Consider the following 25,765-nt stretch of genomic DNA (forward strand, 5'->3'; position numbering starts at 1 on the left):
ACATCCCGAGTCAATTGTCCTCCTAGTCGAGAGATCCTAAAACAGACAATAAGAAGGGAAAAATGAGACAGAGCAATTAAGGGCTTCGGTAATTTGACCAACAGACAGTAGGTTAAAAGGGGACTAGGGGATACACAGAATAGAGGATAAGTTAAAGCCCTGATGGGGAGTAAGGGTCCCAACACTAGAGATGGGCACTGTAGTCCCATCAGCAAGAGTAACTGTCCAAGATGGAGAATGAAAAGGACGGAAAGAACTAAGCGAGGAGGAGCTACCAGTCAGCTGATTGGAGGTCCCAGAATCAATGATCCAGGGACTCGACCTAGTAAGAAGAGTAGTGGGTGAACTACCTATCTGTGCAAAACCAGCAGTGGGTGGATGACTGCTAAGGCGAAGACGCTGCAACTCATCATAGTCTGCTCTGGATATGGTAAAAGTGTTGCCGGATGGAGCACTGCCAAGGATGGAGGGAGATGGTGTCTCAGCAATGGGATCAGAAGTGGTAAGATGTGCTGATCGGGGAGGCTGAAGCTCTGGCTGAAGACTGTGTAGCAAATATCAACATGATTGCCCTCCCATCGGCAGTGAGTGCAGTAAGAACGACCCCTGCCATCAGAGCCTCTGCCACCAACAAAATCATGTCCACCACCACTACGGCCAACTTGGCCACCACCACGGCATGAGCGGAAGCCACCATCAGAGGCAACAACGGCGGAGCCCTCAATAGGAAGAGCAGTGGAGGAGCCACCTGGTGCGCATTGCTGGGTTTGTGAATGGATCTCAGTAAGAGAGGGAAGAGACCCTGATCCAAGGTGCTACTGGCGAAAAGGTAAAAAATCCAGACCCAATGAGTGAAGGTAATGAATGGCCCAAAGTTGGTCCCCCTGACGAGCAAGGACCGTAACATCAGAAGTAAGAGGCATGAAGGCATCCAACTGCTGGCAAAGAGAGGCGAAGTGGCTGTAATGGGTAGAGAGAGAGAGAGAGAGAGTCATCCCCACGCTCCAATCGAATCCACTCAGAATAAGTAGCAAAGATGCGGGTGAGGTTATCAACCCCAAAGTAAATGAGAGCAGTGTGATCCCAGACAGCCTTGGCCGAGAGCAGGCTCATCATCGGTCTTGAAACATCCGGAACCATACTCTGCCAGAGGAGAGTGTGGACCATAGCATCGTCCTGCCGCCAGCGGTCATAAGAGGGATCGGAAGAGGAAGGAGGATCGTGCTCAATCAGGGACACACGACCCTTGGCAAGAAGGTATATCTCGACGGCCTGACGCCAGCTAGGATAATTAGAGCCATCGAGTTTCTCAGAAGTCATCTGAGGAAAGGGCTAGTCTAAAGAAGGAGAATAAGAAGAGGGAGTGTAGTTAGACGAAGGACCGGTGGGTAAAGTGGAGACACTGTCAGTAGGAGATGGGCTTACAGGAGGATCCGTAACAATAGGAGGATCCATTATAACAGACAAGGAAATAGAGAGAGAGACTTGTAACCACCACGGCATAGTCAGATAGAAGAAGAGAGATCACGACGGCCCCGATAAACGGACATAGAAAGGGAGAGGTAGAAGCACGGGCAAACATGTAGAAATAGGTATAGAGGAGAAGAGGGAGATCAAGGGTTCAAGGGAGAGAAAAAAGAAGGATTGGAGCTGTTGGAGAGGAGAGGAGGGGGGTTGAGACGAGGGGGTGAAGGGGGGGAGGGGCGTGGGTACGGTAAACAAGGGAGGGCGGGTGGGTACGGCAATACAGGAGAGAGAGGGGATGGGATACAGAGCGGGTTTTGGGATACTGGGAGGGGGGCGGGTGGTACGGCCAAAAAAACAGGGGATGAGGGGGTTACGGCAATGGGTTTGGGTTATGGCAATGGGTTTGGGGTTACGGAAAGGGTGTGGGGTTATGGCAAGGGTTTGGGGTTACGGGTAGTGGTATGATTCTTGCTTTGGGTTAGGGTTTGGGGTTTGGGTGGAGAAGGTGTAGTGGTATGATTCTTGCTTTGGGTTAGGGTTTGGGGGTTGTCCCTAGGGATCACAACCCTAGGGCTCTGATACCATGTTAACAAAACAAAGTGAAAAGAAAAGTTGTTAGGGTATTCTCCCCCTCACTAATGTATTTATATAGAAAGAGAGGATACAATGACCACTATGCCCTTAGGCCACAAACACACACAAATGCTATCTAACCGTGTATAATGTAGAACATTCTATTGGAATTATACTGTATATCACCATGCTAGTTCAATGGTATACGTCCTGTACAACTATGCCGTTTATGACAAGTACCGTTCTACCTATGTCATATGCTTTGTACTGTTAAACAATGCAAAATGTAGTATTCAAAAACACCTTATTTAGTTTACGTGTCATTGATCACCACTTAGGGTGTCTATGTCAATTGGTTTCGGAATATACCACAATCCACCCCTAGTTTTGGATTGTAGATCTAGCGCAGGTCTTCAGGCAATATGATAGTTTTCCCTACCTAAAAACATAACGTAGTAGTGATCTTTTGTATTCATGCATTGGAATTTCTTGTTTGTATTTCCCGTGAAGCAGAGACAATCTTGGAGCAGAATAATTAGAGCAAATCACAAAATCAACAAAGGAAGTTGTATAGAGTCGCAAATGAGGTCATAACAGAGAATAGAAATCCAGGAAGGGGCTTCCATTTTTGTTATTCATTATATTCCACTTAGGCTATCAGGAATAATTGTCAGATACTCTAGTAGTAAGATGAATTTGAATAATTATTGTTAACAAAAAGTTTAGAGAGAAAAATGAATTAGTTAGAGTTAATCTCCCCCTGACTCATACCCCCCTGACTCATATCTTTATACTAAAACATAAAGGAATGTACAAAGTCCTAAATGCCCTTAGGCAAGTTACATATTCCAACACTCCCCCTCAAGCTGGAATGTAGATATCATACATTCCTAGCTTGTTACATATATCACTCAATTTTGACTTATTTAAGGACTTTGTAAACATATCAGCTAATTGGTCCCCTGACCGAGTAAACACAGTGCAAATCTCTCTTTTCTGGATTCTTTGATGCATAAAATGACAAACCACTTCAATATGTTTGGTGCGCTCATGGAAGACTGGATTGTTGGCAATGCATATTGCAGCTTTGTTGTCACAATAAAGCTGCGAAGGAGAAGATGAAATGAAGCCAATTTCAGAAAGAAGTGAACGTAGCCAAATAAGTTCTGTGCTTGTCTGTGCCATTGCTCTGTATTCAGCCTCTGCACTAGACTTAGCTATAACATCCTGCTTCTTACTCTTCCATGAAACAAGATTGCCACCTACAAATGTACAATACCCAGTGGTGGATCGTCTATCTGTTGGGGATCCAGTCCAATCTGCATCAGAGAAGCCTTCAACTTTCATATGGCCATGTCTTTTGAACATCAATCCCTTCCCTGGAGCCCCTTTCAAATACTTGAGAATCTGTATCACCGCAGCCCAGTGAGAAGTACGTGGAGAGCTCATATACTGACTGACAACTCCAACAGCATATGAAATATCTGGCCGAGTAACCGTGAGATATATAAGTTTACCGACAAGCCTGCGATCCCTGCCAGGATCCTTCAATAACTCTCCTTGTTCTGGAACGAGTTTCACATTAGGATCCATGGGTGCAGAAGCTGGTTTAACTCCAAGATTGACTGTTTCTTTTAGCAAGTCCAAGACATACTTTCTCTGTGATAGAAACAAGCCTCTAGAAGAACGAGCAACCTCTATCCCCAAGAAATACCTGAGCTGACCCAAATCCTTAGTAGAGAATTCCTTTTGCAAGAAGGTTTTCAAACGCTGTATATCTTGTGAATTGCTCCCTGTGATGATTATGTCATCCACATAAATTATCAACAAAATACACCCAGCTGAAGAGTGATAACTAAAGACTGAGTGATCCACTGCGCATTGTTTCATGCCAAAGCGCATGACTGCCTCACTGAATCTCCCAAACCACGCACATGGAGATTGTTTGAGGCCATAGAGTGACTTGTGTAGGCGACACACGTAGGAGGAAGTCTCCCCCTGAGCAACAAACCCTGGTGTTGCTCCATATACACCTCCTCAGTCAGGTCGCCATGGAGGAAGGCATTCTTCACATCCAGCTGATGAAGGGGCCAGCTATGATTAACAACAAGAGACATGAGTACACGTACAGAGGGAATTTTCGCAACTGGACTGAAGGTCTCAGTGTAGTCAACACCAAAAGTCTGAGTGTTTCCTTTCGCGACTAACCGTGCTTTTAAGCGCTCGACAGTACCATCAGGGAGGTATTTGATGGAGAAAACCCACCGACAACCAACAGGACGGGCACCACCAGGGGGTAGGGAAACCAGATCCCATGTATCATTACTATGAAGAGCGTCCATTTCTAGGTTCATAGCATCATGCCAACCAGGATGTTCAAGAGCCTCAGCCACTGACTGTGGTAAAGACATAGAAGACAAAGAGGAAACAAAGCTCTGGAAGGTACTGGTGAGCTTATCATAAGAAACAAAATTCGAAATAGGATATGCAGTGGAACGGGATCTCATACGAGATGCAATAGGAGAATCAGAAACAACAGGGGAAGGCGGAAGAGAAGATACCTGAGAGCGGGAGAGAGGGATCATTGGCTCAGAAGATGATTGTGCGAGAGGAGGTAGAAGAGACCTATCTGTAACTTGGCGCCGCTGATACTGCTGTCTAATTTTAGGTGGGGCTGGCTTCTCCAACGTGGCAGAAGAAGTAGAATCTGCAGAAGCTGTTTGCACGGAAACAGGAGATGACAGAAGAGAAGCAGGTAGATCTGGTAAGGGAAGCGAGACCTCGGACTCGAGAGAAGGGGTGAAAGATTACGCGCTATGTTTGAAGAATGCCTCAGACTCAAAGAACGTAACATCGGCTGAGACAAACCAGCGATGCAGACGAGGGCTATAGCAAAGATAGCCTTTCTGCGTACGGGAATACCCCAGAAAGACACAACGCTCAGATCGGGGATCGAGTTTGTCACGGCCAGGTCCAAGGTGATGAACAAAACAAATGCATCCAAATACAGGAGGTGTCAGAGGAAACTATTCCTTACCAAGAGATAAAATCTCGAAAGAAGAAGCACCCTCTAAGACGGAGGAAGGAAGGCGATTTGCTAAGAAACACGCCGTGAGAAGGGCATCACTCCAGTATGCCTTAGGAACACTCATCTGCGTTAGGAACAATCATCTGAAAAAGAAGAGTGCGACCTACTTCAAGCAAATAACGAAGTTTCCTCTCAGCAACACCATTTTGTTGAGAGGTGTACGCACATGAAGACTAATGTAGAATCTCATGTTGGGAGAGATAGGATTGAAAGCCATTAGTATCAGAAAAGTATTCTCTAGCATTATCAGTACGAAGACATTTAATATTGCAATTATATTGATTCTTAATTTCAGAATGAAATGTGCGAAAAGCAAAGAACACGTCAGATCTACTTTTCAGTAAATATAACCAGGTCATGCGTGAGAAGTCATCAATAAACACAATAAAATACCGAAAGCCAGTACTAGACGCGACCCTAGAGGGTCCCCATACATCAGAATGGACTAATTCAAATGGACTAGACACTCGACTAATGACCCTGGAAGGAAACGACACACGACGGTGTTTCCCGAGTTCACATGATTAGCACTGAAAACTAGAAAAAGGTCCGGGAACCAGAGAAGTCTGCTGCAGCCGCTAAAGTGAAGGTTGCCCCAGGCGACAATGCCACTGAAATGTATCCACAGAGCTATGTAAGACAGTAAGCGGCCGTCAGTCAAGACGATAGAGTCCATCTACCTCACGACCCTTTCCAATCGTCTTCTCAGTCGAGAGATCCTGAAACAACCAGTAAGATGGGAAAAATGAGATAGAACAGTGAAGAGATTTATTAATTTGGCTAACTGAAAGTAAACTAAATGGTGATTTTGGTACACATAAAACAGAAGATAAGGTAAGAGCAGGATGAGGGGAGATATGACCAACACCAGTGATAGGTGTAGTGGACCCATCAGCAAGGGTGATAGACTGAGAGGGAGACGAGAAGGAGCGAAAAGAATGAAGCTGAGAAGAGTTACCAGTCAGGTGGTTGGATGCGCCAGAGTCAATGATCCATGACCTTGAGCTAGATAGAAGGGTAGTGGGTGAACTACTTGGCTGAGCGAAACCTGCAGAGGGAGGACGAGAACTGAGCCTCAGACGCTGGAACTCCTCATAATCGGCACAGGATAATGTATAGGTGGAATCCGTTGGCACAGGAACAGAAGCAGAGGGAGCGGAATCTGAAGCAGAAGCAGTAGTAGCACCCATGTGAGCCGAGCGTGCCTGACGAAGCTCGGGATGCAGGGTATAGCAATGGTCGATATAATGTCCCTCGCGCTGACAGTGAGTGCAAAAAGAACGGCCACGGCCACCACCAGAACGACCATCACCACGGCCGGCACGACCACGACCAGAGGAGGCCCCACCACGAGGCGGACGAGTACTGCCATCATAGGTCGCGAGTGCAGAACCATCAATAGGAACAGATATCACTGGATCACTAGGAGAGCACTGCTGGACGCGGGAGTAAACCTCAGGAAGGGAAGGAATATCGCCAGAACCGATAATCTACTGACGAAGATGCATGTACTCTGGACCCAAACTCTCAAGGTACTGCACAACACGGATCTGATCCCTCTGACGGGCAGCCTCTGTGAGATCCGTGGTAAGCGGCATGTAAACATCAAGCTGCTGACATAGGCCAATGAACTGGCTGTAATGGGTGGCAAGAGGGAGATCACCACGGCGGAAACGCACCCACTTAGAATAGGTAGTTAGATCCGACTAATGTTTGCCACGCCAGAGTAAAGAAGAGTAACCTGATCCCAGATTCGTTTCGCAGTAGGCAGAAGCATCAATGGCCCAGAGATGTGAGGGGCCATACTCTGCCACAGAAGGGTACAAACAAGAGCATCCTCCTGTTCCCATCGATCAAAGGTGGGATCCGTCTTAGGAGGAGGATCACGACGAATGACGTGGGCTTTCCCACGGGCAATAAGATACTTCTCAACGGCTGCTTTCCAAGTAACGTAGTTTGCCCCATCCAACTTAACAGTAGTGATCTGTGGGAATGATCCATCCACAGAGAGATGATGACGAAGAAGACACCAAAGAGGGTGTCAGACGAACACCAGGAGCCACTCCTGTGGAAGGATGGTCAATCACCTCCTCCATAACAACCAGCAAGAAAGAAACAGACAACTCAAACCAAGACGAATAACAGTAGATAATTGAATAGGTGGGGAAATTAGGACACGTTAAGAAAGCTAGACGCGGCTCCAAGAATTATGGTCATCGACGAAGCTTGACAAGACAGAAGCCATGGGGCACAAGCAAAGACAAACAAGAATCAAAGTAGAATAGGAGATGAAGATCTAACACATATTAAGAGGGAGAAAAGAGTTTTAGGTTTTACAGAGGGATGAAAGGGAGAGGAGGAAGAATGATGTGGGTTGAAAAACTTTTTGGGGGGGGGGGGAGCTTACCTGCAAACCCAGGAATTGGGGACTGGAAAAAAAAATCCCATAGAAGGGGTGGATCGGAGCCTTGGAAACAGATTTCCAGGAAAGTGAATATGTGGGTGGGGGGGGGTGTGCAAATCCTCGTTCCTGGAAATTTTTTTCGGGCTGGGCAGAAAATATTTTCCGAGGAAAATTAGGGGGGGTGCAAATCTAAAATCCAGGGAGATTTTTCCTGGGTGGGTGGGGCCGGCCAGGAGCTGCGGCTGCCCCGTGGGGGTGGGGGTGGATAGGTCGGGATGTGCTGGTGGCTGCAAGGGGGCGAGCAGAGAGAGGAGCAGGGGGTGCGCAGGGAAAGAGAAGATGGTGGCAGAGGAGATGAAGGGCGGGGGGAACGACTCCTCAAGAAGAAAAGACAGCATACCGTTTTGCCTCAGATGAAAGTTTGGCCGGAGTTGGGGCTGGGGTTAGGGTTTCGCGACGAGAGGGAAGGGGGGTTTCGGCTATATGAGGGTGGCGGAGAAGGTGAAGGCTGATAGAGAACCCTATGGATCAGAAAACCCTAAGGCTTTGATACCATGTTAACAAAAAGTTTAGAGAGAAAAATGAATGAGTTAATAGGATTGGGACTTCTGCTTGTTCCGACCGCAACAAAAAATCTTCGTCGTATGTGGGCTTTTCCCAGTGTTTCATTGCTAAGTATAGTTATGGTTTTTTCGGCCGATCTGTCTGTTCAACAAATAGATGGCAGTTCCATCTATCAATATCTATGGTCTTGGACCATCAATAATGATTTTTCCTTAGAGTAAATCTCCCCCTGACTCATATCTTTATACTAAAACATAAAGGAATGTACAAAGTCCTAAATGCCCTTAGGCAAGTTACATATTCCAACAATTATACCTAAGTCCATGTCAACAACATCACAACGTACCTTACTGGGGCATTTTTTGCCAATAGAAAATTGGAACAAGGCATCATTTGGTTGCCTTTAGCTTGCCATGTTTCTTGAACCATTACATCCGATGCTGATTCAGGTGAAGCCTGGTCTTCAAATATTCTTCTTCCTATATATATATATATATATATATATATATATATATATATATATATATATATATATATATATGAGGAAAGTGTTTCTAGTCCGGCCGACTAGAGATCATTCTCTAGTCCGCCACCCAAAAACACATGGGTCCCACATATTTGGGTGATACAAAGCATTCATTTGATGGGGCCTGACATAGAGACGGTGTCCACAAGAAATTAGCTTCATAGGATCATCCCAACCCTATGATTTGTGGAGCTTAAAATGGACGGCTAAAAACCGCCACAAATCTGTCCATTTTTTAACTCCACAACTCGAAGGGTTAAGAAGATCCTATGAAGCTGAATTTTTGTGGACATCCTATCTATGATGAGGCCTATCAAATGAATGCTTTAGATCACCACAAAATATGTGGGACCCATGTGTTTTTGGGTGGCGGAGTAGAGAATGATCTCTAGTCGGCCGGACTAGAAACACTTTCCTCTATATATATATATATATATATATATATAGAATAGAGTTCCTGAGGTTAACCTCATATAAACTTATATGAGGTGGCGCACACAAAACATAAGGCGCCCACTTTGTTTGGATGATCCAAACCATTCATTTGCAAGGCCCCATCATAGATAGGGTGTGTACCAAAAATCAGCTCCATTGGATCATCCTAATCCCTCCAAAAGTGAAGGAAAAATGAGCAGATTTGTGGGCAAAAAGTGTCTATCCATTTTGCCCTCCACTTTTGGATGGGTTAGGATGATCCAATGGAGCTGATTTTTTGTACACACCCTATCTATGATGGGGCCTTTCAAATGAATGCTTTGGATCATCCTAATAATGTGGGCCCCTTATGTTTTGTGAGCGCCACCTCATATAAGCTATATGAGGTTAACCTCAAGAACCCTTTTCTCATATATATATATATGTGAGGAGGAAGCATTCTCTACCTTACCTTTTCTTCCCATTCTTCATCTCTCAACAGTAACAAAGTTTGACAAACTTATGTGAATGGCAGGGGTTGGCCTATCACATGGGGATTCTGCATATAAGACCCTCCTTCAAAGGGTAAGGGAGACTGGGCTCCTCGTCTAGTGCAATTTTTTTTATCGTTGTATAGCTTATCAAAACTGAGTTTGGTTTGGTCAGGAGGAAGACATAAAGTCTCCTTTGAAGACTTTGCACATCCATTTAGGTTAGCAGGTAGACTTAAAGTCTCCCTGAAGACTATGGACATCCCTAGATATGTACTGACGAGAATACATTGAATCTTGCTGACATTTTCATGGTCAGTGCCTTGCCAATGTTCAAAATTTATTGCCCCACATATAAGGAAATACCATAAAGATGGATTCTCGTTAGAAGCTGAGTCGCCGACTTAGTCATTTGGTTCCAAGTTCTAACACCTACCAGACCCTTTATAGGAGCCTTTGAATGTTAGAGCGTGTTGACTGCTCGCATTTCGGAAATTTCTATTAGTTATTTCTATTTAATTCTAAAGTCAGGCTTCGGGGTTTGATTATTTTATAAATATAGATGTTATGAAAGCATTGTAAAGGGGCAACAGAATGAAGATTTTGGCCTTTAGGATTTTTCAATGGTCATTGAGAAGACGAAAATCTCCGGGTTTCTCTTTGATTACCACCAACTTCTCATTTCTACTTCGTTTGGTTGCTGTTCTAGGGAGACTTTTCGAGTCTTGTCTGCTTTAGTTGGTATTAGAGCCAATTCAAACCTGTGATTATTCGCGGATTAATGGCAGTTGGGAAAAATGTCTCGAGAAGGATTTTGGGGGTACTAGAGTCTTCTACTGCAGCATATGGTAGAATGATGAGTCAAGAATAATTGGAAGGTTGGTTTCAAGACATGCAACAATTGATTAACCAATTGTGAATAAAGCTTGAGCATGCCGGTTTCTTTCATCCAAACTATGTGAAATCCCTATGATAGCGATGCCAACATCCTTTGGCTAACAACATGCTATGCATAGTGAGACACCAACAGTTAAGGTGTATGAAAATCAGTCCCTAGATGATGATATGGTTCAGTTCCATGGGCTGCCACAACTCTGAAGTGCTGGTGACAGCCTAGGGGTGAACTTAAGCAACGAGTGGGACAGGGATTCACATGACAAATTGGATATACTAGATTTTAAAGGAGAAGAACAGCCCAAAGAAGTTCTTGATTGTTTGAACGAAGTCAAGGTGTCAAATACTTGTAACTTCCCAATCAGAAGCGAGTTTGTAGCCATTAAGTTGAAGATCTATACTTCCATTTTCAAAAAAAAAAAGTTGAAGATCTGTACTTCTTCATGGCGGTAGCAAGTGCAGACAATGTACATATTGATGCGTAGAGAGCATATCTGAATCTGGTTGAAGATGCAAAAGACCATTCAACCACAATACCTTTCTGATTAATCACGAGGGAATATGGAGTAACAACTAGCTGGACATTAGCGAGCGGAATGTAATTAGACACTAATAGAGGTGCAATTGACAAAAGCTAATAACAGGGACGAGCAATGAATAGGGTGCAACTTCAAGACCGTTAAGAAGGTGTAGATGCTGCCTGGAACCGCGCAAACAACACAGAATTTTTGGCCAGAAACAAGCACACAAGGTCAAGTGATTAACCGTGGTAGTGGGCCGACCAAAACTAGCATTCGGGCGAAATGAGTATCGGCACAACATGCTGGTCAATGGATATTATGTACAGCTGTGGCCAGGAGGGTCACAAATCACCTGACTTCAAAAATCAGCCAAGAATCTTGTAGTTTAGAATGACGAATATGAGCTGGATGATAACGATGGAAAGTAAGATGATGGTGCAGTGTATGATTAAGGCTTGATTTGAATTAAAGGAGGACAAAGTAAGCTCCATGCGATGAGAAAGATTCACATGCCCTTGTAGTGAGGCGTCCAATGCACACAGTGAGGACGTTTGAAGAGTGGTTGCAGAATAGCATCTTCAAAACGTGGTGTACAGGAGAAGGGAAAACTTTGCAATGTGATCATTGATATTGGAAACTATGAGAATGTAGTGTCGCGGGAGATTGTGACAAATTGACACAGGTGGTGTTCATGAAAACTATTGCGGGTTTCAACTTTAACCGAAGTTCTTAGACGAAGATCGCGTTATTGCTACTAATACCCTTCATGAAGAATGAAAAGACTTTGAAATCCAGCAGGGGTGTTATACCTGACTTCCGTGGAGATCACAGTCTTTTGTACGCTTAGTGTTTTGGAAAGGAAAATGTAACGGGATATGTAAGGGAGAAAAGTTTTGTAAATGGGAAAAGTGTTGTCTTCTAGGGCCCTGGAGTTCTCTCCTAGGCCACCATGCGATGAACCCCATGGGGGACTCCTAGTCCCTTTTCATGTAACCTTCGTATGTATTATCAATACATCTTAGTCACTTTTCAAAAAAATACTAGGAAAATGAATGATATGGTTAAATTAGAGTTAATTCCTAAGTATGAAAATGACTTAGCAGATAAATGTAAAATATGCATGCAAACTAAGATAGTTACTAATTCTTTTCCTAAAGTAGAAAGAACTACTAAATTATTACACTTAGTACTTGTGATGTATGCGATATACATAGTCTTCCAACTAAGGGAGGTAAAAAATATTTTGTTACTTTTATAGATGACTATTCTAAATATTGTTATGTTTATTTACTTCGTCATAAAGATGAAGTATTAGAAAATTTTAAGGTTTATAAAATTAAAGTAGAAAACCATTATGAAACAAAGATTAAGTGCCTTAGATCTGATAGGGGTGGTGAATACCACTTCCCTCAATTTTTTGAATCGGAAGGTATAATCAATGAAACTTCTGCCCCCTATACACCATAACAAAATGGTGTAGCGGAAAGGAAGAATAGAACTCTAACTGAAATGGTGAATGCATGCTTGCAAATTCTAATTTAAATAAGAGTTTTTGGGGTGAAGCCTTTCTTACGGCTTGTTACATATTGAATAGGGTACCAACTAAGAAATCTAATATAACCCCTTACGAGTTGTGGAAGAATAGTAAAATAAGAAGTAAAAGAGATAAAAAAGAAAAGAGTTTTTGTCCAGATTTTTTTACTTAGATAGTAGAAGGGACAAGAGAAAAACTCCATACTTCGATCAAAAGATAGAAAGTGACCCCCAAACCTATAAAGAAGCCATAGAGTCACAAAATGCGGCTTTTTGGAAAGAAGCCATAAATGACGAAATGGATTATTTAATAAGACTTTTTGGTTGATCTACCGACTCGGTCTAAACCTATAAGGTCTAAGTGAATCTTCAAGAAGAAGATCAAAGTATATTGAACCATAGAGAAGTTTAAGGCAAGGTTAGTTGCCAAAGGGTTTACTCGAAAACCCGATATTGATTATTTTGACACTGCCACCTGTGGCTAGGATTTCCAGCATTAAAGTGTTGATTTCTCATGCTTCCATATACAAACTTCATGTTCACCATATAGATGTTAAAACCGCATTCTTAAATGGTCAACTGGGTGAAGAAGTATACATGGGACAACCAGAATGCTTTATTTTGCTGGGTCAAGAGCATAAGGTTTGTAAACTAATCAAATCTTTATATGGTCTTAAGCAAGTCCTTAAGCAGTGGCATGAAAGATTTGATCAAGTTTTAGTGTCAAATGCCTATAGAATACATGAATCAGATAAATGTATTTATAATAATTTTAAGGGTGACAAAGTTGTTATAATTTGCTCATATGTTGATGACAAGTTAATACTTAATGCATATATTGAGTATATTCAAAGTACTAAATTATTTTTGTCTCAAAACTTTGATATGAAAGACATGGGTGAAGCAGATGTAATTTTGGATATAAAAATCAAAAGAAATGATAATGGTTTGATTCTAACCTAATCACATTATATAGAAAAAGTTCTCAACTCAACTCAACGCAACTCAACTCAACTCACCTCAACAAAGCCTTTGTCCCAAACTAGTTGGCGTCGGCTAAATGAATCCTTTAGAAAAATTTCATGAAGAATGTGAAAGGAATCTATCCGGCTCTAATCCTAGCTCTAGTCGGGTTCTTCTATGTGGATCATTTTCTTCCATTCTATCCTATCTAAGGTCATATTCCCTGTTATGTTCCTAGCTATCAAGTCTTTCCTCACTTTTTCTACCCAAGTTGTTTTCGGTCTGCCCCTACCTCTTTTTACTCCATCAATTTGGCACGAGTCGCCTCTTCTCACCGGAGCATCCAAAGGCCTACGTTGGATAGGTCCAAACCATCTTAAGCGGTGCTATCTCATCTTCTCCTCAATTGGTGCCACCTCCACCTTTTATGAATGTCTTCATTTTTAATTCTATCTTACCTTGTGTGGCCGCACATCCATCTATGCATTCGCATCTCTGCTACACTCATCTTATGTACATGCTGCATCTTGGTGGCCCAACATTCTGAGCCGTACAGCATGGCTGGCCTCACAGTTGTCTTATAAAACTTTTCCTTCAACTTCGTAGGGATTTTACGGTTGCACAGAACTCCTGAGGCAAGCTTCCACTTCAACCAACCTGCTCTTATTCTATGGTTAACATCCTCTTCAATCTCTCTTTTCTTATGTAGAATTGAACCAAGATAGCGAAAGATATCCCTCTTAGGTACCTCCTGTCGAGTCATATTTACTACATCCTCATCCCGCCTCCTTACATTACTAAAGTTGCATTCCATATATTCTGTCTTAGTCCTACTCAATCTAAAACCTTTGGATTCCAAAGTAGTTCTCCATAGCTCTAACTTAGCATTTACTCCTGCTTTGGTTTCGTCGATTAATACTTTGTCATCTGCAAATAACATACACCACGGCACCTTATCCTGGATACCCTCCGTAAGCTCATCCATAACTAGCGTAAAAAGATAAGGACTTAGAGCTGATCCTTGGTGCAGTCCTATTGTAATTGGAAACTTATTAGACGTGCCATCCGTGGTTCTGACACTAGCTATTGCTCCATCGTACATATCCTTAATCACATCAACATATTTAGTAGGCACTTTTTTCCTTTCAAGGACCCACCACATAACATTCCTAGGAACCCTATCATACGCTTTCTCCAAATCAATGAAAACCATATGAAAGTCCTTTTTATTTTCTCTAAATCTCTCCATTAATAGGCAGAAATCAATATGCTGAAATAAGGAACAACTGCCAATAAGATAGATAATACGGATTGAATTGTCTATAATGATAGACAAATGGATACCTCACGCGTCGACTTGTTGAAGTAGTTCAACACATTATTGTACGTAGAATAGATTGTGGCACTATCCGAGGTATTTCCGTGAGTCCTCGAAATGGGATGACGGTAGTCATATTACATTTCAGTTGGAAAATGCAGTCAGATGTTTGGGGTAGTATAAGTGATCAAGGGGTGGTAACTCATATCACGGGAGGAAACTTTGCACAGAGTTCCATTACTATTAATAGCCGCTAAATCAAGTTCTCATTTAGGTGAAGGAAGTATGACCACTTTACCCATAGTTGAGACTCAATCTGGGGACGTTTAAGCTTATATTCCTACTAATGGGCCTAATTAAGAAGATAGCTTCCATAGTTGATCGTCCGGGCATGAAGCCAAATTGATTCTCTGACACCTTAGTCTCTTTTCTTAGTCTATGCTCAATTACCCTCTCCCAAAGCTTCATGGTGTGACTCATTAGCTTGATTCCCCAGTAATTCATGCAACTCTGAATATCTCCTTTATTCTTATAAATAGGTACTAATGTACTCTTCCTCCACTCATCAGGCATCTTCTTAGTCTTCAAAATATTGTTAAATAATCTAGTTAACCAAACCAAACCCAAATCACCCAAGCATCTCCAACTCTCAATAGGAATATCGTCATGCCCCCTAGCTTTACCTAATTTCGTATTTTTCATAGCTACTCTTACCTCTGATGTTCGGATTCTACGAACAATCCTCCGGTTTCTACCATCAAAATCGTTATCAAGTTCTCCCAAATTCGCTACAGGTTCTCCATTAAAGTTCTCAAAAAGTTTAAATCATTTTTAATTGTTTATTTGTTTCAACACCTTTTGATCCTAGTGGGAGGTTATATTCTAATAATGGAAGGACTATTTCACAAGAGTATGATAGTGCTATTGGTAACCTTATGTATGCTATGACTTGTACTAGGCCTAATATTGCATTCGTAGTAGGTAAACTTAGTAGGTTTACCACTAATCCTATTATTTCTTATTAGAATGCAGTATATAGAGTATTTAGATACTTAAAGAGAGCTATAGAATATAGTTTATATTATTGTGGGTATTCAACAGTAATAGAAAGATACACTGATGGCAGTTGGATAACTGATTGTATAGACCATGCATCGACTAGTGGGTGGATTTTCACTCTTGGTGATGGAGCTATCTCCCGGGCCTCTAAAAAGCAAACGCACATAACAGCTTCAACTATGGAAGCATAATTTATTTCTTTGGTTGCATATTGTAAAGAGGATGAATGGCTTCAGAATTTGTTATTGGAAATTCCGTTATGGCATAAACTAATGCCATCGATTTATGTCCATTGTTATTGTCAGGCAACACTATCAAGGGCATACAATCATGTTTATAATGGTAGGTCCAGACATATAGGACTTAGACAAACTATTGTAAGGAAGTTACTAACTAATGGAGTACGAACTGTTGATTCTGTGAAATCGAGCAAGAATTTGGCCGATCCTTTAACTAAAGCTCTTGCAAGAGACTTGATGTGTAAAACATCAATAGGGATGGGGTTAAAGCCATTAACTAATAATCACCAATGATGAAACCTCAACTTAACACTTGAATAAATATCAAAGTCTTGAGTTCAAGGAGTCCAATTACATCATATGGAGTGATTGCAAGCACTATAATATATTTTATTTGCCATCCCAAGGTAAAGTGCTTCGTACCTGTAATGTTTAAAAGGAAAAGGCTGAGCATGGGCTCTTAATAGACTTATAATATGGTGTTGGAAAGTTTTAGTTACATTGCACTCTTAATAAGTCTACCTATGTGAGTGTGGGAGTGGTGCCACTTCCTATGAGACCTGGCTAGTCTCTAGAGCACTCATGAAACCAAGATATAGACACAAGGCCAATACATGTGTCGGCTCTTAGAAACTGCCTAAATTAGATGAAATCTTATGTGTAAAATGTGTACGATTAGCCAAATAGAATATCTAGTTCAAAGATACGTCTATTATGCAACTTTGGTTAACTTTGACTTGTTTTCACTAAGTGAAGGTTCAAATCGAGAGATACCGTCATTTATGCATAAGGTCTCCAAGCCAGATGAGAAAACTTTCGTTGGTTTAGAAAATGATGGGGAATTGTTAGAGATACCTTCAAAATGTTTTTTAGTCAAATATTTGAAAAAAGGAGTTTATCAAAGTATTTTTTGAAAAGAAAAAGGAAGTGAACAGCATTTAGGCCCTGTCGACTGTGGAGGGTCGGTCGATCGCGGATTGGTTACTGAAAATTTATTTAATTTCCGGAAGGGTGGTTCCGGGCGACCACGGAGGGCCGGTCGACAAGGGTTCATCGGATCACAAAAAATAAAAATTTCTAGCACCTTAAAGGTATGTGATCGACCCAACCCCGATTGACCGTTGCTGCGCGAAAATCTATCCGTTAGGAAAAAAGGACAGGTCCTATACCATTCAAAAAAAAAAAAAAAAAAGTACAGGTCCTTTTACTTCATTCATTAAATCTCTTCATGTTTTTTTGCTTCCCAACAGTCATGGATGATTTAAAACTCAAGGGGCACTTCATGGATGATCCAAACTGGTTATATCGCAAAGAGATGCGATCAAATGATCCCTATTGAAACTAATATATGGGATGTTTTGAAGGGATGCTTTTCACATTGAAAAGACATCAATAGCTCGAAAAAAAGAGAAGAACATCTGTCTTTTCAAATAGTTAGAAAGAGATACAGAGTTAGTTATTGTTGTAGTTTTTTCATACCCTCTTTAAATCCCCTAATCTATTGTTTTCAAGTAGATTTTTATAGAAAAATTGTGCTCTAAGTACTGTTATTCTGCAGAAACAGTACTTAGTGATTTCTCTAAGGCTTGAAATTCTACGAAGGCATTTTGGGTTTGATTGCGCTTGTCCAAAGCATTGTCAAACATTTGTAGGATCTTCCTACAAGGCTTCACCGTATCTTGGAGGCAATTCGCGGATCCCCTTTGCACACAATTGGTGGGGGCGAAATTTGTCTTAAGGGAAGCGATTATGCGCCTTGAAGCAACACTATCAATACAAGTATTCCCACCAACAGCCTTTGTTTTAATTTCCGCATTTTTGGCAAAAGTTTTTTAAACCCAATTCATCCCCCCTCTTGGGTTGCCATACCACCCTTTGTTGTTTTTCACTCTCTCTCTCTCTCTCTCTCTCTCTCTCTCTCTCTCTCTCTCTCTATTACTTTAAACTCCAACTGCTTTTGTGAGAAACCTCCCATGTCATATAGCATGTTAAGCCATAACACTTTAACGGTGACATCGTTCTTCCTTTGTCTACTAGCGTAACGAAAATTCTGCAGACATCTGCGGACAAAGACATTAATCTTGCTCTAACACCAATTATTATAGGCCCACAAAACTCTTCGCTTACACCCGAAATTTGTGCAACACCGATTACCCCAATTCAGATAAAGACAAGTGACCTAGCATAGTACATATAACCTAAGGCATTGAAGGATATTTGAAACTTATAAAGAAGCATATAGTAACGAATAGATTTAATGCTTTGTATTGCGCAAGTGGAGATGTTTACAAGATTTGTAGGTGATCCTCAAAAGAGCAGCTTTCTCATATTCATAGAGTTCCATACTTCTATCAGGCCCATATTGCAATTACCCCAGTGGTCCAAGAGCACCCTAAAATCTTCTGGGCCTCTTAAGATTCTGTATACAAGTCTACATAAAGAACATATGAGAATACATTGGACACCCCTCCACATGTTTAGGCTCAACTAGAGTCTTCTCCAATAATCCCAAGTAGCAGTGCAGGCGGCAGCCTTCTTATCTTTAACAATTGAGGCAAGACTTTTGCAGGCCTATGATATCATGCATTCTCCATCTTTGGAAACCCATCCTTCAACTGAGAGGGTTAGTTATCATCCTGAATGAAGTAACCAAAATCTATTAATAAGAGACAATTTTTAGACTAGAATCAACACCCAATTTAGTGTTCATTCTTGTGGAAAAGAAAGACATCGATTATCAGATAATTTTATAGATGAAGTTTAGGCTTCAGTATTATTTTCTGGCACCATGATTAAAGATATTTGAGTGTACGTGCTTCCTTCACCTTGATATTCAGATGAGCTTCTCTCACCAGCTTTCCTGGTAAGAAGGCATTCATTGAATGGAGAAATATTCCCTGAATGGCGACATGTTTTTGGTCTATTGCTGTAGATGCTGGATCTGACTCATGAGTATCAGAAGGATCTTCATGCATTTTGATCTCTTGATAAGTACTGTTGTGAAATGATATTTTTAGATTTGTCTTCTCTCGTACTCTTGACCAATTATCTTTCCAGTCTCTATTAAAACAAGAAATCTCTAACCTCCAAGAAAGAGGAGGTTATAGAAGAAATTACAGGTATTCACTTGTGATGGGAAAAAAATGTACTCAGGGATGTGTTGAGGATACTATTACTATGTGGATGTGAATTTGCATGACAGGATCACTACCTTTCTGTGTTCTCGTTGTCAACCTAGTGGCCTAGTGATTCTGTGTCTTACCATTCTGATGCACCCCCAGTCTAATGAAAGGCTTTACTATATAGGTATTAAAAAATTTCACTTCCAGATTTCTTCTTGTAATGTACACAACATAAAAACGCACTCCAGGGAAAAGTAATAAGAGGGGGACGATACTGGACAAAAAGGGGAATTGCGGATACCATAGAAAACATTTTTTTTGATTTGGAATTGTAAGGCTGGACTCCTCTAGCACACACTTGACAGTAACGGATCGTATACCGGGACTAAGCAAGATTTTCCAAGACAGTAGGGCAACATGAAGCCTGCTGGACTACTGATTACTATTACAGATATGGGGCATGTTCATGTTTTTTCCTTCCTCTAAATATACTTTGGGTGATATAAATTTGATAGTTTCTGCAGTTGAAATGCTCAAAATCTTTGATGTTTGTTTCTGTCGTTTGGGTGTTTCTCTTTTTATATTTTCCTCAGTCATCAGATGGGCCACCAGTATTTGTGGATGTCTCATGCTACCTTAACTCTTTACTATATTACTTCCAAGCTGATTGGCATGGTAAAGTGTTACCTATTTTGAGGAATGTGAACTTAACTAGATAATGGATTGACTCATCAGGTGTGGAGGTTCTGGAGATTTGCATTTGAGAGTTGACCATTTGACATATCGCTTTTGTATTTTGTTTCTTGAGCTAATAAAGTTGTTACTTCATCACAACATATTCGTTATCACCGGAAGTATGTTGCATCATTTTTGTTATTTTTCCAAGGCATCCATTTCCCTATGTGAGCAATGGCCACCTATTTTCAAAGTGTCCTAGTTTGTTCTAATCAGTGTTAAATCCATAATGACTTAAAGATTAAATAAATCCATATAGCATGTTATTGTCCAATGTTTATTGATTTTACATGTGTTAAATACATAATGACTTGGAGATTAAATAAATCAATATAGCAACTTATGGTCGAATGTTTATTGATTCGACATGTTTGAGACCCAGATTAGTCCCTACTTCTCTTTAACTGATCAGATATCCGAGTGAGGTTCCAGAGAAGGAAACTAATGAAAATTGTGTTGTTCCACTCCTAAGAAAACAGGATTATCATGGGTTGGCTGTTATTTACTTCTTGCGTGTTTACTGCAGAGCCATAACAGATCCAACGGTTCAAATCAAGGTGGACCCACCCAAAGGGCTTCAGCTTTAGCTGCCTTATCTTCTGCGTTCAATCCATCTGGTGGAGGCAAAACTGCTGCTCCAAGGCTGCCTGGTTCAAGCCAAGGATCACAGAGAGCAGCTGCTGTGGCCGCTCTATCCACAGTTCTTACAGCAGAACAAAGGAAGGAAAAATCCGACTCCTCTCCCACACGGTTCAGCAGAAGTCCTTCCCCTCCTAACGTTACTGTTTCTGGTAGGGAATATATTGATTTCATTTCTTCCCTTTGATGTGATAGCTCATGGTAACAAACTACATAATAGTCTCATGTGTATGTTCATTTATAAGATGTCTTTTCCCCAAAAAGGCATTTGGTTCTTCCTAAATAATGGTACCATTTGCATTACTGATTTCTCAGACTGAAATGACACCCTGCAGAACTTTCACGAATTATCTTGGAAACCATGTTGAAATCACGCATACTTTTGTTTTGTTCTGTTTTTTTTTTTTTTGAATGATGTCACTCGTACTTTTGTAATCGCATGAAGAACTATATTTGCACTAAAACTCACTGATTTTTCTCAAATCATAGCTAGCATTTGATATCCTTTACCATGATCCTAAAGAACACTATGATCAGAACTTGCTTAAGACACCTGCTTCTAGGAACAAGAAAAAGTACACATTTCAATTCCACAGTTCGATTTGATTTCATGTTTCAGTCCTTGTGAAAGAGACTGATAAGCATCCAGGTCTTCTGAATAAGAAATAGATTGGGAATCCCCAAGGTCTTCTTAATATCTTCTTCTCAGTAAGAAATACAGTTATTTGAGATCCTCAGGAACTGTAGTTGCCACTGTCATGTATAGATTGTTGGACATTTTTTTTGGAAGTAGAAGATAGGTACCGCATTTTTTTGCACCTATTAAGAGATTGTTCATTGCCCATTGCAGACGGGGCAAAGAGTAAAAATGCTCATTCTGAGGTGGAGGATTCCCAAGAAGTTCCAGATATCAAGGGAACTGTAGAGGGAGGTCAATTCACATCAGGAAGCAATGGAGAAGAGGATGCACAATTGGACGAGAATGGGAATGAAACTTCATTCAGTTACGAACGAGTGAAAGCCAAGTCCACCAATCCAGCCAGTGGAATTGATTACAAGCGAAGAGAGGTCCCCTATCTTTATTTCTTTATGTTTTTCATTTTCCCAAATGTTTTTATTCCCAATTACATCCTCATAAAAAACAAAAAAGAAGGCTGACCAAACTCTTTTCCACTTAGAATACTACATGTTAATCTGATTTCATTATTCTTTATTTCATAGGCCTATCTGTCTGACATGGAATTCAAGACCATATTGGGGATGACGAAAGAGGCATTCTATCGACAACCAAAGTGGAAGCAGGACATGCAGAAAAGGAAGGTGGATCTCTTCTAGAGTGGTGTATTCAAATTAAGGTGATCATTTCTTATTCCTTGGTGGCTTTTGGTTGAGAAAGTATGTTGGTTTGTTATAGCTTGCTGTTTCAAGACCAGGAGTGTTTATTTCTTTTGTTCTTCTTTTGTGAGAATTAAGTAAGCTCTCATTCTTTTATTTGTACCCGAGCCTATCTTCCTCTCTCGTTGCTCACTGGCTTGCTTATTTTAGTATGTTTGTTTTATAGAAAGAAGTCTGCCTGATATAAGTTTGGTGAGGAGTTATGGTGTATATTGTATTAGTAAGAAATTCCAATTTTCTTTCTTGCTCTTTGCTATCATATCTTGTGAATGTGCTTTAATTTAAGAGAAATGTTGATAATAGCGCATCCAAAAGAAATTGCTTAAAAAACAGCCAATTTTTTCGTCAAGAATGTGTGGCAAGCTCTTCTTCTCTTTCTGGTTCATGCGTTTGGTTTGTTAATTAGTGGTAGAAAGTAGATGCTCTACCGAGCTTTCCTGAGGTTACGGTTTTCGGTCATACCTTTTTCTGGAGCAATTAACGGAAGGAGAAGGTAGACACTCTACCGAGCCTTTTGAAGGCTACGGTTTTTTGGTGTACCTTTTTCCGGAGCGATTATCGGAAGGAGAAGGTAGACGCTCTACCGAGTCTTCGGGAGGCTACGGTTTTTGGGTGTACCTTTTGTGCTCTAGCACGTTGGCCGTTTTTCTCTCGAGTGTTCAACTCGGAGGTAACTGGCCCGCCCGTCCTGACTAGATCGGGGCTTTTCCCAGAGACGTTTTGCGGTGATGTCCAAGTGGATCAGACTCGGATGCACTCGCTTCTCATCCCGAGTGATCCGAAGATCAGGACTTCAAGACCGTTTTGTTTAAGAACAAAGGTCGGTCAAGAGTCTTACCCTTTTTGGATGGCCCGGAAGCTCGTCCAATGGGTGTTAATCTTTAAAAGTTAACTGTCGGTTCGCCCGACCTGGAGAATTATTAACTGAGGAGAAAACACTTGGAGAGAAATGGAGATTCCATTGATTGGATTGGCGATTACATCATATCTGCATTCTGCAAAAAGGGAACAAAAGACAAACAAAATTTTAAAGTAAAAAAAGACATAACACCATTCTTACTGATAAAACTTTTTCAGATTCGACATGTGCCATGTGCAGGGAATTGGGTTGCCTTCTAGGCTTTCCAATTGGTAGGAGCTGGGTCGGAGTATTCGGGAGACTCAGTAAGGTCCTTCCTACGTGGGAGCCATCTTTTCCGTGTTTCTGGGATCGGAAACTTCGACTCGTCGTAGAACTAGGTCGCTGATTCTCACTGCTCGCTCTTTCATCTTGGAATCGTAATAACGGGCGACCCTCTGTTGGTAAGCTGACAGTCGGACCCGAGCCTTTTCTTGGTTTCTTCTAGGAGAGCAAGGCTGCTTCTCATAAGGTCGGAATTGGCCTGTTCATCGTATGCTTCGAGCCTCGGGGAGTGGGCTCCGATTTCAACTGGTATGACTGCTTCCACTCCGAAGGCGAGGCTGAAAGGTGATTCTCCTGTTGCAGTTCTCGGAGTGGTACCGTATGCCCAAAGTACGTTTGGCAGTTCCTCGGCCCACAATCCTTGGGCATTCTCCACGCGCTTCTTGAGTCCTTGGTGGAGGATCTGATTGGTTACTTCCACCTGCCCATTGGCTTGGGGGTGACCAACTGAAGTGAATCTTTGCCCGATATCGAGCCTTCCGCAAAAATTCTTGAATTGTCTGCTTGCGAACTGAGTCCTGTTGTCTATGACTAAGATTCTTGGGATTCCAAACCGACAAATGATGTCATGGTAGAAGAAGTTCTCGGTTTCCTTTGAGGTGATCTTATTGACGGCCTTGGTTTCGACCCCACTTGGTGAAATAATCGATGGCTACGTACATCATTCGGTACCCCCCTGGTAGAGTTATGGAACGAACCCAGTAGATCCATGCCCCACATGGCGAAAGGGATGGGACTGGCTATTGGTTTGTAAGGGGCTGCTGGAAGGCGCAGTACTGTTGCAAACTTTTGACATTGCTCACACCTTCTGACAAAATCAGGGACATCTTGTTGAAGTGTTGAAGGGTCGGCCAGAAGAAGCCTCGGCGGAGAATTTTGTGAGCTAGGACTTTCCCTGAATGATCTCAACAAATTCCTTCATGAACCTCCCTCATTGCAAGGTCGGCGGCTGTAGGTCGGACATATTTTAGAAGTGGCCATGCAAATGAACATTTGTAGAGTGTTTGTCCATCTAAGACGTAGTGAGCGGATTTGGCGACTAGGCGCCGGGCTTCCTTTCGATCTTGGGTGAGGGTACCGTTCCTCAAGTACTGGAGTGTTGGATCATCCAGCTAGGCTGTTCTACAATTTGTAGGACTTCTTCTTTTTAGATGCTTGGTCGGAGGAGGATTTCAGTGTAGACATTGCCGGGTTTGATGACTCCCGATGATGTCATCTTGGAGAGGGCATCAGCTCAAGCATTCATGGTTCTGGCGATTTGGACGATTTGAAATTCTGTGAACGTAGAGATTTTGCTTTACTTTTTCCAAGTACTTCAACATCCGGGCCTCCTTGGCCTCATAGAGACCGTTGACCTGTCCAACGATGAGCTGTGAGTCACTGTGGGCCCTTAGTCTGTCAGCACGTAGCTCTGTGGCGAGGGTGGTTCCGGCGAGGTGAGCTTCGTACTATGCTTCATTATTGGATGCCTTGAAATCCAATTTTAGGGCATATTCTACTAGAAGGTTATCGGGCCCTGACAACACTAAGCCGACGCCACTGCGCCCAGCGTTGGCCGAGCCATCCACATAGAGCATCCAGGCATGTCTCGGGGCCGGCGGTGGTGGGGCTGCTTACTTGGTCTTCAGGACCTTCTATCAGCATCGTACATTCCGCTATGAAATCCGCAAGGACCTGGGATTTGATGGCTGGGCGGGGCTTTACATGGATATCAAATTCTCCCAGCTCGATAGCCCAGTTGATCAATCGCCCCGAAGTGTACGGTTTCTGCAGTATCTTTCGGAGAGGTTGATTGGTAAGGACGGTGATTTGATGCACCTGAAAATATAGGCGGAATTTCCTAGCTGAGATGATGACTGCAAAGACGAACTTTTCTATCTCCTGGTACCGAGTCTCGGCATCATGGAGCACTCTACTAACGTAGTAGATGGGCTGTTCCATTTTGCCCTCCTGACGGACAAGCACCGAACTTATTGAGGCTGGACCCACAACAAGATAGAGGTATAGATCTTCACCTGGTACCGGCTTGGAGAGTAAAGGAGGGGCTTGAAGGTACACTTTCAATTGTTCAAAGGCCGTTTGGCAGTCGCTCGTCCACTGGAATTCTTGGACATTTCTGAGGGTTTTCAAGAAAGGCAAACATCGCTCGGCGGATTTAGACATGATCGACTAAGAGCAGCGATCCTGCCGGTGAGTCTCTAGACCTCCTTGACTCCATTTGGAGGGGTCATTTCTAAGAGGGCCCTGATTTTCTCGAGGTTGGCTTCGATTCCCCACTGACTGACCATGAAGCCTAAGAACTTGCCGGAGGTAACTCCAAAGGCACATTTCGACAGATTTAACTTCATTCGGTTCCGGACCTTAAGGCTTTTCACTAGCATATCATCTACATAAACTTCCATGTTTCTTCCGATCTGCTTGGCGAAAATTTTGTTGACAAGACGTTGATACGTGGCTCCCGCATTGTTGAGGCTGAAGGGCATGACCTCATAACAAAACAATCCTTGGTCGGTGATGAAGGGACCGAACATCTGGATCTGATTGTAGTCGGAGAAGGCGTCCATGAAGCTCAACATTTCATGCCCCGCAGTTGCGTCGATGAGGTGGTCAATCCTTGGGAGTGAGTAACAGTCCTTT

At 42.1% G+C, this 25,765-nt stretch overlaps 1 protein-coding gene across 1 annotated transcript in view; it reads left to right on the plus strand.

Annotated features, from left to right (window-relative positions):
• The window catches only part of LOC143852602 (villin-2-like), a 101,298-nt gene extending 79,094 nt beyond the window's left edge, over positions 1 to 22,204 (plus strand). The window contains exons 21-23 of the mRNA XM_077362062.1: positions 20,438 to 20,702; positions 21,401 to 21,618; positions 21,772 to 22,204. Coding sequence (XP_077218177.1) covers positions 20,438 to 20,702; positions 21,401 to 21,618; positions 21,772 to 21,885 — 597 coding nt within the window. The 3' untranslated portion in view covers positions 21,886 to 22,204. The remainder of the gene's footprint in view (positions 1 to 20,437; positions 20,703 to 21,400; positions 21,619 to 21,771) is intronic.
• Positions 22,205 to 25,765: the final 3,561 nt, after the last annotated feature.

Source organism: Tasmannia lanceolata, unplaced genomic scaffold, assembly GCF_043159265.1.
Source record: "Tasmannia lanceolata isolate RefF3 unplaced genomic scaffold, GAP_Taslan_0.1 ptg000019l, whole genome shotgun sequence".
NCBI classification, from domain to species: Eukaryota; Viridiplantae; Streptophyta; class Magnoliopsida; order Canellales; family Winteraceae; genus Tasmannia; species Tasmannia lanceolata.